General features: G+C 41.0%; 1 protein-coding gene across 1 annotated transcript; it reads left to right on the top strand.

Moving 5' to 3' along the window:
* The first annotated feature begins 2,828 nt into the window (after positions 1-2,828).
* LOC123940789 (endogenous retrovirus group K member 25 Pro protein-like) lies at positions 2,829-3,290 on the top strand. Its single transcript, XM_046003696.1, has one exon. The coding sequence runs from the start codon at positions 2,829-2,831 to the stop codon at positions 3,288-3,290; it is 462 nt and encodes a 153-aa protein (XP_045859652.1).
* The last annotated feature ends 10,317 nt before the right edge of the window (positions 3,291-13,607 follow it).

Raw genomic sequence — 13,607 nt, 5'->3', positions numbered from 1 at the left:
TCTCACTGCCTGATTTAAGGCAAAGGAGAATGGAATTGAGTTTGCATCGAGAAAGAGCCTGTGCCATGCGCTGCTTGTTCGCCTACGTGACCTCTCACAGGCTCCTCTAGATAGTTGACTTTCCAGACAGCCCAGGTGCACTCATTAATCTTCTAGTGGTTCTTGCTGTCCTGTTATAAGCTACTAGATAATCTTTTGAGTGTTTTTATATTGGAATGATGTTTACCATCCACCATGTGGCGTTGGTATGTCTGTAGTGGAAAATATTATGGAGCTGGTATGTGAACCTTTAATCATGCCGCAACACTTAGATAAATCACCCTTTCATCGTAAGACTTCTATATATTCCCATGGTTTTACTAATAAAGCAGCATTGGTGGAAATCATCCCCTATGCTCCTCCTGCCCCCATCTCTTTGTCTCTTTAATTTCTTTTCACCATCCTCTTACCCTCGCGTTTCCTGGTTGATTTGTCACACGGGCCGTGGCAAGTGGCGCCCGAACAGGGACAGCGAGCACAGGTCAAGGGAGCGCCACGCATACACAGGTAAGTAGTTACCGCCATTCAGGTAAGAGGCGCCCAGACGGCGCGGGTGACAGCAGGAGTATATAATGGGACACTCTCAGTCTGTGGAACAGGATCTCTTTGTGACTGCATTACAGGCTCTTTTAAAACAAAAAGTGTCCAAAGTCTCAAGGAAGGCTTTGCAACAATTTTTTGCAGAACTTTGTGGGTCAGGAAATTAAAGAAGGTAGGTCAGGAAATTAAAAATCAGTTAAAAATTAGGGGCCCCGATGCCTGCCCTGAAGGAACAATGAAAATTTGAGAAGATATTAGAGAGGTTTTAGATCCTCAACATTCTATCAATCTAATTTCCATCACCTCTCAAGAATCCTCTTATGACTTAATAGAGGAAGAGACAAAACGTATATGAAAGTTTAGATGTCATAAATAACACCTCCCCACCTGCGGCCACACCTGACTTCTTGCCACCTCTACAGGAGGATCCCTTAGATGCCCCTGACGATGAGGTGCCTTTGGATGACAATAAGGAAGTTCTCCTTGCTTCTGTTCCTCCCGTGGCCCCCTCTGCCCCTCCGATAGCCGACCAGATATCTGGCCAAGTCCAAGAATTCTCTTTAGAGTCAGTTGTCAGGTCTCAAGAAATTCAAACTCTGCCCTGTAAACACAGTCAGACCCAAACATCTCCAATTAAGACTCTCAATAAAACAAAAAGGGGCTTAAATACTGGATTCCCATTAAGGTAGCATTCTCAATCTGGGGTGCCTTATAAAGAAGGAGAACTAATGCCTAAGAGCTTGTTTCCCACTAGCTCCCATTCAACTGTTTATTTTAAACAACTCCCTGAAAGAGCTGAGCCATTAAAAATTACTCCTCTTCAAAGATCACTTTTTCAGGCCCAACAAGCAGGGGAGGATACCTCGGCCTTTTCAGCATATCCTGTGACTCAGATGGCTAATGGTCAGAGAGCTTATAATAGTGTGAACTTTAAGATATTAAAAGAAATAAAAACAGCCTCTTCCCAATTTGGTCCCACTGCACCCTATACCTTGTCCTTGCTGGATAGCGTGGGTTTGGAAGCTTTATGCCCAGGGGACTGGAAGGTTATCACACAGGCTTGTTTATCAGGTGGTGACTATCTATTATGGAAGACCGAGTTTTTTGAAAGAGCTAATGAAATGACCATTTATAATCGAAGGACTAACATCCCAATTTCTTATGAGATGCTAACAGGAAGCGGGGCTTACTTGGAAGTTCAGGCACAAATAGAACATCCTGAAATTGCTTACCAGAAAATTTCGCAATGTGCTTTAAAGGCATGGGAACGACTTCCCTCTTCTGGGGCAAGAACTGACAAATTATCTAAAATAAGTCAAGGCCCAGATGAGCCCTATCAAGATTTTGTGGCACGATTATTAAAGACAGTGGGCAGAATTGTAGTTGATGGAGAGGCTGGAACAATTATTGTTAAACAGTTGGCTTTTGAACATGCAAACTCTGCCTGCCAAGCTGCTATTTGACCTTGGAAAAAGTCAGGCACATTAGAGGATTATATCCGACTATGTGCTGAAATTGGATCTTCTTACATTCAAGGGGTAACGTTGGCTGCTGCCTTAAAAGGCATTCCCCCTAGGGAACTGCAGAAACGAATTATGGACAGAGACTCTCAACAAAAATGTCTCTGTTTTCGATGTGGACAACCTGGACATATTAGGGCTCGATGTCCTCAGGTTAATGATAGTTTGGCCGCCTTAAAGGTTTCTGGCTCATCCCAAAGTGGACGAGCTCCGCCTCTCTCTTTGTGCCCTCATTGCCAAAGAGGCTACCATTGGGCAAATGAATGTCGCTCACAAAAAAGACCAGTTTGGGAATCCGATTCAGGGAAACTGGATGCGCGGCTCGCTGCAGCCCCGCCAAACAATAGCAGCAATGATTCCTCAGTTCTCCCCATCTGCGCCAACACATCTGACCTCCCAGGCATCGATAAATTATACTGAGGTACCCTCTCCAGTGCAGGACTAGATCTGGCACCCGATGTTCCTGTATACATAGAGGCAGGAGAGCCTCCAAAAGCTATTACAACTGGTATCTGGGGGCCACTGCCAAAAGGAACCTGGGGCCTGTTACTAGAAAGGTCTAGCTGGACTATGAAAGGTCTGTCTATTCACCCTGGAATAATAGATGAAGACTATACAGGAGAAATTAAAATCATGGCTACCTTGAGAGAAGGAGTGCTTTCCTTGCAACCTCGAGTTCCCATTGCTCAATTAATTATTATGCCATGAATGGAAACTAATAATCCAGCCATGAAAGGCAGGAGAGTAACTGGAGGTTTTGGCTCGACTGATATATGTTGGGCCCAATTAATTTCTGCAGATAAACCTTACTTGACTCTAAAAATTCAGGGCCGAGACTTTTGGGGGTTAGTCGACACAGGAGTGGATATTTCAGTTATTGCTTTCCAACACTGGCCTAGAAATTGGCCTCTTGTGGATTCGGATACTTCCATTAAGGGTGTAGGACAAGCTCATGCTCCTAAGTTAAGTGCAAATTTTCTAAACTTGTCTACTGCTGAAGGCCATCAGGGGGTGTTTCAACCTTTTGTGCTACAAATTGATCTTAATTTATGGGACCATGAGGTACTCGCAGATATGGGAGTCTCTTTGGCATTAGCCCCTATTCATAAAAATGAACAACATTCAGTTGCGATGGCCCTAATGAAAAAGATGGGATATAAACAGGGAAAAGGTTTAGGAAAGAACTTATAGGGAGAGCCAGACCCGCTCCAGATACAGTCACAGCATACAAAAGCTGGTTTGGGTTTTCCTCAGGGCCACTAAAATCTCCTCATGCACTGCCTATCGAATGGAAATCTGATGACCCTGTATGGGTGAATCAGTGGCTCTTACATGCAGAAAAATTGGCAGCGGCAGCCACTTTAACAGAAGAACAGCTGCTTTGGGGTCATTTAAAGGACTCTTTTAGCCCTTGGAATACTCCTATATTTGTAATTAAAAAGAAATCAGGAAAATGGAGACTTTTGCAGGATATAAGGGCAGTAAATGCCACAATGAAACCTATGGGGGCCCTTCAGCCTGGATTGCCTACACCATCGGCCATTCCTCTGCAATATAAATTGATTATATTAGATCTAAAAGATTGTTTTTTCACCATTCCACTAGCCCCCCAAGACTGTGAACAATTTGCTTTTACTATTCCCAGTACTAATCATAAGGAATCTGCTAAACGTTATCAATGGCAGGTCCTGCCTCAGGGCATGGCCAATAGTCCTACTCTATGCCAGGAATTTGTTTCTCATGCAATTTCTCCATTTCGGACACAATTTGAGCCAATGATTTATTGTATACACGATATGGATGATATTCTTCTAGCGGCTGAAATGGAGGAAATTTTGCAACAAGCCTTTGCCTTTTTAGTTGCTCAATTACAGCAATATAATTTAATAGTTGCTCCTGAGAAGGTGCAAAAAATGGAGCCTTTTGAATATTTGGGATTTATTATTGAGAATAAAAGAATTCGTCCTCAAAAAATTTCTTTGCATACACAGTCTTTGCATACTTTAAATGATTTTCAAAAATTATTAGGAGATATTAACTCCTGGATTAGACCCTTTTTACATCTAACTGCTGATGACCTAAAGCCTTTATTTGATATCTTAAAAGGGGATAGTTCTCCCTCCTCTCCTCGAACTTTATTTAACTGAGGACACTAAAGCAGCGTTACAATTAGTTAATGACAAATTGTCACAGGCGCAGCTCTATCAGTATAACCCTGCCACACCAATATATCTAATCCTGTTAATGCCATCCAAGTTACCTTTAGCAGTTATATGGCAAGTTCATGGGACTTTGGAGTGGATTCACTTAACTTTACACCAACTACATGTCATCACTGGGCAAATAGAGTTTTTTGTTGTTTTTTTTTTAGATTTTATTTATTTATTTGACAGAGAGAGATCACAAGTAGACAGAGAGGCAGGCAGAGAGAGAGAGGGAAGCAGGCTCGCCGCTGAACAGAGAGCCCGATGTGGCACTCGATCCCAGGACCCTGAGATCATGACCTGAGCCGAAGGCAGCGGCTTAACCCACTGAGCCACCCAGGCGCCCAGGGCAAATAGAGTTATTAACACAACTGATTAACAGAGGTCGTCAGAGGATTATTCTTTTTTTTTTTTTTTAAGATTTTATTTATTTATTTGACAGAGAGAGAGATCACAATAGGCAAAGAGGCAGGCAGAGAGAGAGGAGGAAGCAGGCTCCCTGCAGAGCAGAGAGCCCGATGCGGGGCTCGATCCCAGGACCCTGAGATCATGACCTGAGCTGAAGGCAGCGGCTTAATCCACTGAGCCACCCAGGCGACCCAAGGATTATTCTTATTACAGGTAAGGAACCTGAATTTCTGGTCCTGCCTATGTTAACAACTGAACATATGCAAACGTTATTTAGTCTTAATCTTGACTGGAAATAGCTCTTTCTAATTATCCAGGACAACTTAAGTATCACTTGCCAGCGGATAAATTATTACAATTTCTTTCCACTACCCCTATTATGATGAATAATCTTGTTCAAACACTGCCTCTCACTTCTGCTATTAATGTCTTCGTGGATGCAGAAAAGAGAGGGCATATTGGCATTCATAAATCTTCCTGCTTGGGTCAGGAATCTTTTCAGGCATTTTATGCTACTAAGTCAGTTCAAAGAACTGAATTAAAGGCAGTACTGTTGGCTTTGGAAAAATTTCCTGAACCATGTAATTTATATAGTGATAGTCATTACGTGGCACGCGCTGTCCCAATGTTGCCTACTGCTTATATCCTTACTAATGATGAAGAGCTTTTTTTACCTCTTCACAAATATTCAACAATTATTAAATAAGAGAATTAATCCCATATACATTTCACACATCAGGGCACATACTAATCTGCCTGGGCCTTTAGCTGAAGGCAATGCTATTGCGGATGCTTTAACCCATATACAATTGGCAATGACCACTAAAATTGATCAGGCTACTCAAAGTCATGCCCGATTTCACCAAAATGCAGCCACCCTGTGCAAGCAATTCCGGCTGACCAGGGAAGAAGCTCGACAAATAGTTAAAAACTGTTCTACTTGCCCTATTCATCATCCTCAGCCAACTTACACTGTAAATCCTCGAGGCCTAATGCCTCATCATTTATGGCAAATGGATGTAACTATTTTTCCTCCATTTGGAAAACTTAAATATCTCCATGTTTCTATTGATACCTTTTCTGGATTTATACATGCTACAGCACATTCTGGGGAATCTTTTACTGACACTCAAAATCATTTACTTTCAGCATTTGCCACCCTAGGCACGCCGAAGGCAATTAAAACAGATAATGGGACTGCTTATACATCCCAGGCTTTTCAGACCTTTTGTGCTATTTTTCAAATAGCACATTCCACAGGAATTCCATATAATTCTCAAGGTCAAGCCATTGTGGAACGTGCAAACAGCACCCTTAAATCCTATCTTAAAAAATTAAAAGGGGGGGGCGCCTGGGTGGCTCAGTGGATTAAGCCGCTGCCTTCGACTCAGGTTATGATCTCAGGGTCCTGGGATCGAGCCCCACATCGGGCTCTCTGCTCAGCGGGGAGCCTGCTTCCCCCTCTCTCTCTCTGCCTGCCTCTCTGCCTACTTGTGATCTCTCTCTCTCTGTCAAATAAATAAATAAATAAAATCTTTAAAAAAAAAATTAAAAGATGGGGAGATACTACAGGGAAAAGTGAAATACTCCCCACATATGAATCGCCAGGTTTACACACTTCACAGCACTCACGATAGCACTTACCCTCCCCAATGTCCATAGCCCCCTCCCCCTCTCCCAATCCCACCTCCCCCCAGCAACCCCCAGTTTGTTTTGTGAGATTAAGAGTCATTTATGGTTTGTCTCCCTCCCAATCCAATCTTGTTTCATTTATTCTTCTCCTATCCCCCTACCCCCCCATGTTGCTTCTCCATGTCCTCATATCAGGGAGATCATATGATAGTTGTCTTTCTCCGATTGACTTATTTCACTAAGCATGATACGCTCTAGTTCCATCCACGTCGTCGCAAATGGCATGATTTCATTTCTTTTGATGGCTGCATAGTATTCCATTGTGTATATATACCACATCTTCTTTATCCATTCATCTGTTGACCCACATATGCATTTAAATTTGACTTTATATGTTTTAAATTTTTTGAATGTGGATGATATAGGCCGGACAGCTGCTGAGCGATTTTGGATCCTGACTTTTCTCCACTCCCATACAACCGGAGTATGGAAAGGCCCTGGTGCAATACTCTGTAAAGGGAGAGGTTTTGTCTGTATTTTTCTACAGGATGAGGATACCCCGCGCTGGCTCCCAGAGAGGTGGTGTAGACTCCTCCCCAGTATGACAACGCCTGGAGAAACTGACCCTGAACCAAAGAAGTCAGAGGAGGCGGTGAAGACGTCTTCTTCCATTCAGACAACAGCAGATGAGGAATCTCATCCAACAGGCTCTTGAAATTGCTACACAGACCCCATCTAATCATGTTTTGCTTTCTCTCCTCTCCACTTTACTCGCACTAAATTTCCCCACAAGGAGTACAGGCAACACATTATTGGGCTTACTTACCCGATCCGCCTGTGGTGCATCCCGTTACTTGGGACGATCCAACTCCTCGAGTCCATACTAACATAATTGATCAATTCGGGGGCATTAGCTCAGAAGGAATAGATCATGCTGAGCATTATCTGAATTGGACTGGGACATCAGCCCAAGTCCCCATTTGTTTCCAAACCCCTTCTCAGAAACAAATTTTGATGAATGGTTGCATGGTGGTCAAACAGTTTTCCCATGTAGTATCTTACCTAAGAAGGATGCCTCACACCAGGGAAATCGCTAAAAGACTCGAGGAATGGAGTCTATTTGAAATCACCGGTGAAGAGTCACCTACATTTTCTGGGCTAGGAATGTCTCCCCCTACCCATTCTTTCTGTCCTAAAAATCTTAATTTCTCTCTTCCAGGTCCTATATTGGGTGAGTGCATGCAAGAAGTACCGCGGCTTATTACGCCTCCTGGAATCCTGGGATTTGTCATTACCGACTGGTCAAAGAAGCTTTCGTATCATTCTAAGAAACGCATCCTGCATCCTGGAGGACTGCGCTCTCCCCACTTGCAATCTCACAACGTGACAATACCGGGAGGACTGTTCACTACAGAAGAAATGGTTCATTCTGAATTATGGAAACTGGTGACTGCCTTGGGCCCGGTCTCTGTTCGTATGGGTGACCATACCTTGGAACGGGCTACCCAAGTGGACATTTCTGTAAAGACTTGTGTTCCGCGCCCTTTCCTCTTAGTTGTAGGACCCGGCGCTGTTCGTCCACATGTGTACGAGAGAACTAGAGGACGTTTCCCAATATATCAAATTGAGTGTAACAATTGTATTTTGACAAATTGCTTACCCTTGTCTTCCCCAGCCTTTGGAGACTCCTCTGTTATGATATTCCTGGTTATGCAACCCCTGTATGTTCTATTATCAGTAGAGGTAGAGGATCCCTGTTATGCTAATTATGGTTATCAATTAGCTGTAGAATTACAACATCAAATTAATAGGGTTAAACTTTTTTAGGATTATTGTTAGCAGGAATAGCTGTACTAATTTCTGTGATTGCTACTGCCACTGTTTCTGCCGTTGTTCTCTCACAATCTGTTCACACTGCTACGCACGTAAACTCTTTAGCAAAATATATTTCTCTTGCCCTGACTGCCCAGGAGCATATCGATGAAAAGATCCTGAGTAGACTGGAGAGCCTGGAAGAAGCCATAGAATATCTAGGGGGACAACTATCCACCTTGAGGACACAAATGTTGTTGACATGTCATGAGGGATTTCAGCACATTTGCGTTACACCCCTTAAGGCCTTTAATTATTCATGGGACGCAGCTAAACACCATTTACAAGGGGTATGGTTTCATAATAACGTTAGCTTGGACCTTGCTGAACTACAAAGAGAAATCATTAACATAGGACATGCTCAATTGACATTAAAAAACCCTGCTGATGTAGTAAATCAAATACTAAGCGGCCTTCGAGGTTTTACTCTGGGTAATATCATGAAACATTCCTTCTGGATTTTTATAATCATTTTTGTGATTCTCACCGCCCTCCTCATTGGCTGGGCTATTTCTGTATATCAAACAGGACAGCAACGACTGCATACGCAAGCCCAACTTCATATGCTCGATTTACTTAAAAAAGAAGGGGAGATGTGGGAAGGCGCGGTAAGGCTCGAGAGGAGAGCCAAACCAGGCTCTGACTTATGCCTCCTCCAACGTCTCACTGCCTGATTTAAGGCAAAGGAGAATGGAGTTGAGTTTGCATCGAGAAAGAGCCTGTGCCATGCGCTGCTTGTTCGCCTACGTGACCTCTCACAGGCTCCTCTAGATAGTTGACTTTCCAGACAGCCCAGGTGCACTCATTAATCTTCTAGTGGTTCTTGCTGTCCTGTTAGAAGCTACGAGATAATCTTTTGAGTGTTTTTATATTGGAATGATGTTTACCATCCACCATGTGGCGTTGGTATGTCTGTAGTGGAAAATATTATGGAGCTGGTATGCGAACCTTTAATCATGCAGCAACACTTAGATAAATCACCCTTTCATTGTAAGACTTCTATATATTCCCATGGTTTTACTAATAAAGCGGCATTGGTGGAAATCATCCCCTATGCTCCTCCTGCCCCCATCTCTTTGTCTCTTTAATTTCTTTTCACCATCCTCTTACCCTCGCGTTTCCTGATCGAGTTGTCACGCGGGCCATGGCACACCACCCACCCCCCCCCCCCATTTGAGTTCACTAATTCTGATGTGCTAACCGGAACCGTATAGGAAATGAGGAGTGGTCAACCATGTAAAGAGTTCTGCTAACAGTTTGAAAATTCAGGAGTAAAGATCTAGAAATTTGTGAGTTAAATCCACAAAAGTAAAACATACTTTTTATCTGTTCTGTCTTACTGAGCGGTGTAGGAAGGAAGTACTAAATAATTTAAAAAACTTTGAACCTCTTTTCAGGAACTGGTTCTGCCCTGGGCTTTTATTTATAAGAAGATTCGAGAGACCTTTCATGCTGAGCTAGAATGGACTGACTCCTACAGAGCTGTAAAGAGACGATATTCACAAGAAAAATGATGAGACTCCGTGGAAAAGAAGTTTCACCATATTTCTGTTCTGCAATAGAATTTTCTCTTCTGTCCACTATTTATTTTTAATAGGTGTGACTCCCAGGCCCCCAAACCAGGTGTGCAAGAAATATCACTTGTCTTTATCTTCTAACATTTGGCAGCCCTATCCAGCTGGAATCACAAAAAATTTGGGGGAATTCCCTCCCCAACCTATGAGTCTAAGCAGCGGTGTCATTTACAAAGCTCCAAGGCATTTGAATAGATGGCTTTCTTGTCATCTGTCATCCAAATGTATCCAATTGTATAGTGACAACTGATTTTGCACCTTTGCACAATATTTTTAAGGTTTCCACCTTTATCTAGTTTCTGGGCCATAATCAGGAATCTAAAAATTTCCAGATTCTGGCTATGATTCTGCTTCCAGCCAGATCACATACCTCTCTTTTTCAGAGCACTTGTCATCTTCCTTGGGAGCTTCCAGGAAGCAGGACTACTGTAAAAACCTGACCTAGAGGCCTTTCCCTAGTTGCCCAAGTAGGATGCTATCTATGTAACATGTGAAATCCCTATAGTGAGAAATAGGAAAACACATAAAAAAGTACCTATGAATATCGAAAACATTATCCAGGAACATTTTTTATGTAGTAAATCTGCTATAACAATTTCATTTTCCTTTCAGATATCTTTTTCAAGGTGGTCGGACCAATATTTCCTTGCTAAGTGAAACTTCCCTAAAGCAAGCAGTTACTTGGGGCCACACCTGTTTTTTGTTGCAGTGATGGTGGTAGGTTTTGTTTTTGTTTCTTTTGTTTTTTGGGTACACCTGAGTTTGTAAGAGATCAGTATTTGCTGCAGCCTGATTGTGAAAACAAGAATCACAAAAATTGGTGGAGGTGATTGATGTTGATATAACACCCAAACAACAACCAAATAAATTGATGTTTGGGGAGTGTTATGGACTGAATGTTTGTGTCAGTCCCAATTTCGTATATTGAAATTGAATCCTAATATGATGGCATTCAGAAGCGGGGACTTTGGGAGATAATTCGTCAGGAGGCTGGAGTCCTCATAAGTGGAATTAGTTGCCTTCTCAAACAGGTTGGAAAGCGATTTCTCCCTCTTTCTGCTGAGGACACGACGAGTTGGCTCTTTGTAACGTAGAAGAGGGCTCTCACCAGAACACAACCATGTTGGCTCCCTGACCTCAGACTTCCAGATTTCAAAACTGTGAGAAAGGATATTCTGTTGTTTATAGGCCACCAAATCTATAGTATTGTTATAGCTTCCAAACAAACTAAGACAGAGAGCATACATTTTACTTAGACAATTAGATGGATAGGTAGAAAAGTCTGCATAATTATCAACTTTCTTTAGGATACCAGCCATATATTTTGTGAACAATAATAATCATAGATTAAGTAATTCAAAAATTTCATCACCAAATCTTCAGATTTATGAGTACTTCAAACTTGAGTACTTCAAACCTCAAAGTGAAAAAAGTATTGAACCACACATTGACTTTTAGGTATGCCTAGGGTAATACCTTCTACTCTACCTACCAGAGGAGTATAACCTTCAAGAAACAAATCATTGAAAGAAATCTGCTCAAAGGCATGTCTGTTCCCCTTTTCTTGTGGGCCATCTGTGTTATCTGGAATGAATTTAACTCACTCATTTTTTAGGATCTGGGACTTTGCCTCAATAAACTTGTGGGAATTTTTCTGGAGGGAGCATCTACAGCTAATCATATCCATGGACTGAAATAGGGTGACCAGCCCTCCTCTGGCTATTTGGAATTTTGTCATGTGAGGTTATAAAGTGCCATAAAAGAAAAGGCACAATTTCAGAAGTAGGAGCATTAAAGGGAATGGTAAAATAAAAGAGTATAAACAAGATTTCAAAAGGGCAAGAAACATATAATGGTTCAGAACAGATTTACTTTTTCAACAAATTTAATTTTCTTTTTTTTTTTTTTTAAGATTTATTTATTTGACAGATAGAGATTACAAGTAGGCAAGTAGGCAGAAAGGCAGGCAGAGAGAGAGAGAGGAGGAAGCAGGCTCCCAGCCAAGCAGAGAGCCCGATGCGGGGCTCGATCCCAGGACCCTGGGATCATGACCCGAGCCGAAGGCAGAGGCTTTAACCCGCTGAGCCACCCAGGCGCCCCAACAAATTTAATTTTCTAAGGAAAGCAATCTTATCCAAAAAAAAATAGCAAAATTATTTCTAAGAAGCATGATAATAAATGAAATAAGAATTCAAATAAAAGCAAATTCTTGAAAATTTCAAATGGTTTCTGACAACCTAGATTGCAAACTTGAAAAAATTATGTGTAGCTCAGATCATATTTCTATTTGATAACACTATTCTAGATTTTCTAAAGATTTTTTTCATTGTATCATTTCTTGTTAAATTATCTGATTCTATTCCTTGCAAAGATAACCTTATGCATGCTATAACAGAAAGGAAAAAAAAATGCTCATTTCACTTAAAATCTGAAAATACTTTCCTAAGCTTCTTCAAAAAAATGTTACTGGAGAAGAAACTCATTTCCATTTTGAAAAAATAACTTCTTAAAATATTATGCCAGTCATATCACATTGCCTAAAATGTAAATAAAATGCATCCATAGATGTAAAGTTTAAATACACAGATGTTCAACAGCATATGTGAGTTCTGAAACCTCCTGATGGGCTAAATAAATTACATAAATTAGTACTGTTAATTACTCTCCAAAGGGCAATGTCAAAATGATAGATGGATAATTCTGATTATTGAATGTTCTCTGTCAAGCCTAAAAGAATGAGTGAGATCAATACAACCAGAGCAACATTTTGATGTATGCAATGTTTTCAATATTTTTCTTTGGTCCTTTCCTTCTCTATTAGTTTCCTTATTATGACAATCATTAAAATAAATAGCAACTGTATCTTTTGATTTGTATGCTAGATTTTGGAATAATTGTCATAGGAAAGAAATGAAAAATAACATTATTAATTAGCATCATATTTAGTCTACTAACACTATCTGCAGCCTTTTGTTTCTAGCCACTCAATTTGTTGTCTTTTAAGTATAGGAAATTACAAACAAAATATTTGAATTTAGCAATATATCATAACCAATGCTTCTTACCTACTTACCAGGGAACATTTCAATCAGTATTTTCTATATGCTGTGCTTATCTTTTTATGGAAGACAAATTATGATCTTTCACTATTGAACAAAATCATGATACTATTTAATTTATAACAAGTAAAAGAAGATGTTATCAAGTCCCTACCTGGTTGGGGGAGGATGGAGTACCTTAATTGCCTGCAAAGGAAGGAAGAATTAACAGCACATACTCATGACTGACATACATGACTGTCATGTAAATCTTGGCCTTTTTAAATTAAGAAAGTAGGGGCGCCTGGGTGGCTCAGTGGGTTAAGCCGCTGCCTTCAGCTCAGGTCATGATCTCAGGGTCCTGGGATCGAGTCCCACATCAGCTCTCTGCTCAGCAGGGAGCCTGCTTCCCTCTCTCTCTCTCTGTCTGCCTCTCTATCTACTTGTGATCTCTCTCTGTCAAATAAATAAATAAAATCTTTAAATTAAGAAAGTAGACTCCAGAGAGCCTGCTTCCCTTCCTCTCTCTCTCTGCCTGCCTCTCTGCCTACTTGTGATCTCTGTCTGTCAAATAAATAAATAAATAATCTTAAAAAAAAGGGCAAAGTTAAAAAAAAAAAAAAAGAAAGAAAGAAAGTAGACTCCAGAAGTTTAAACCAACATTCAACATATTAAAGAGACAATAATTCAGTCCAAAAGCTACAATGGCAAGTATGAATGGTCTATCTAGATGAAAAATCAATTCCAAATAATTTACCCATCATAGAATAAGCAAAAGAA

The sequence above is a fragment of the Meles meles genome, chromosome 4 (assembly GCF_922984935.1).
Source record: "Meles meles chromosome 4, mMelMel3.1 paternal haplotype, whole genome shotgun sequence".
NCBI classification, from domain to species: Eukaryota; Metazoa; Chordata; class Mammalia; order Carnivora; family Mustelidae; genus Meles; species Meles meles.
The sequence above is the reverse complement of the archived record's forward strand: the minus strand, read 5'-3'. Positions and strand labels throughout refer to the sequence as shown.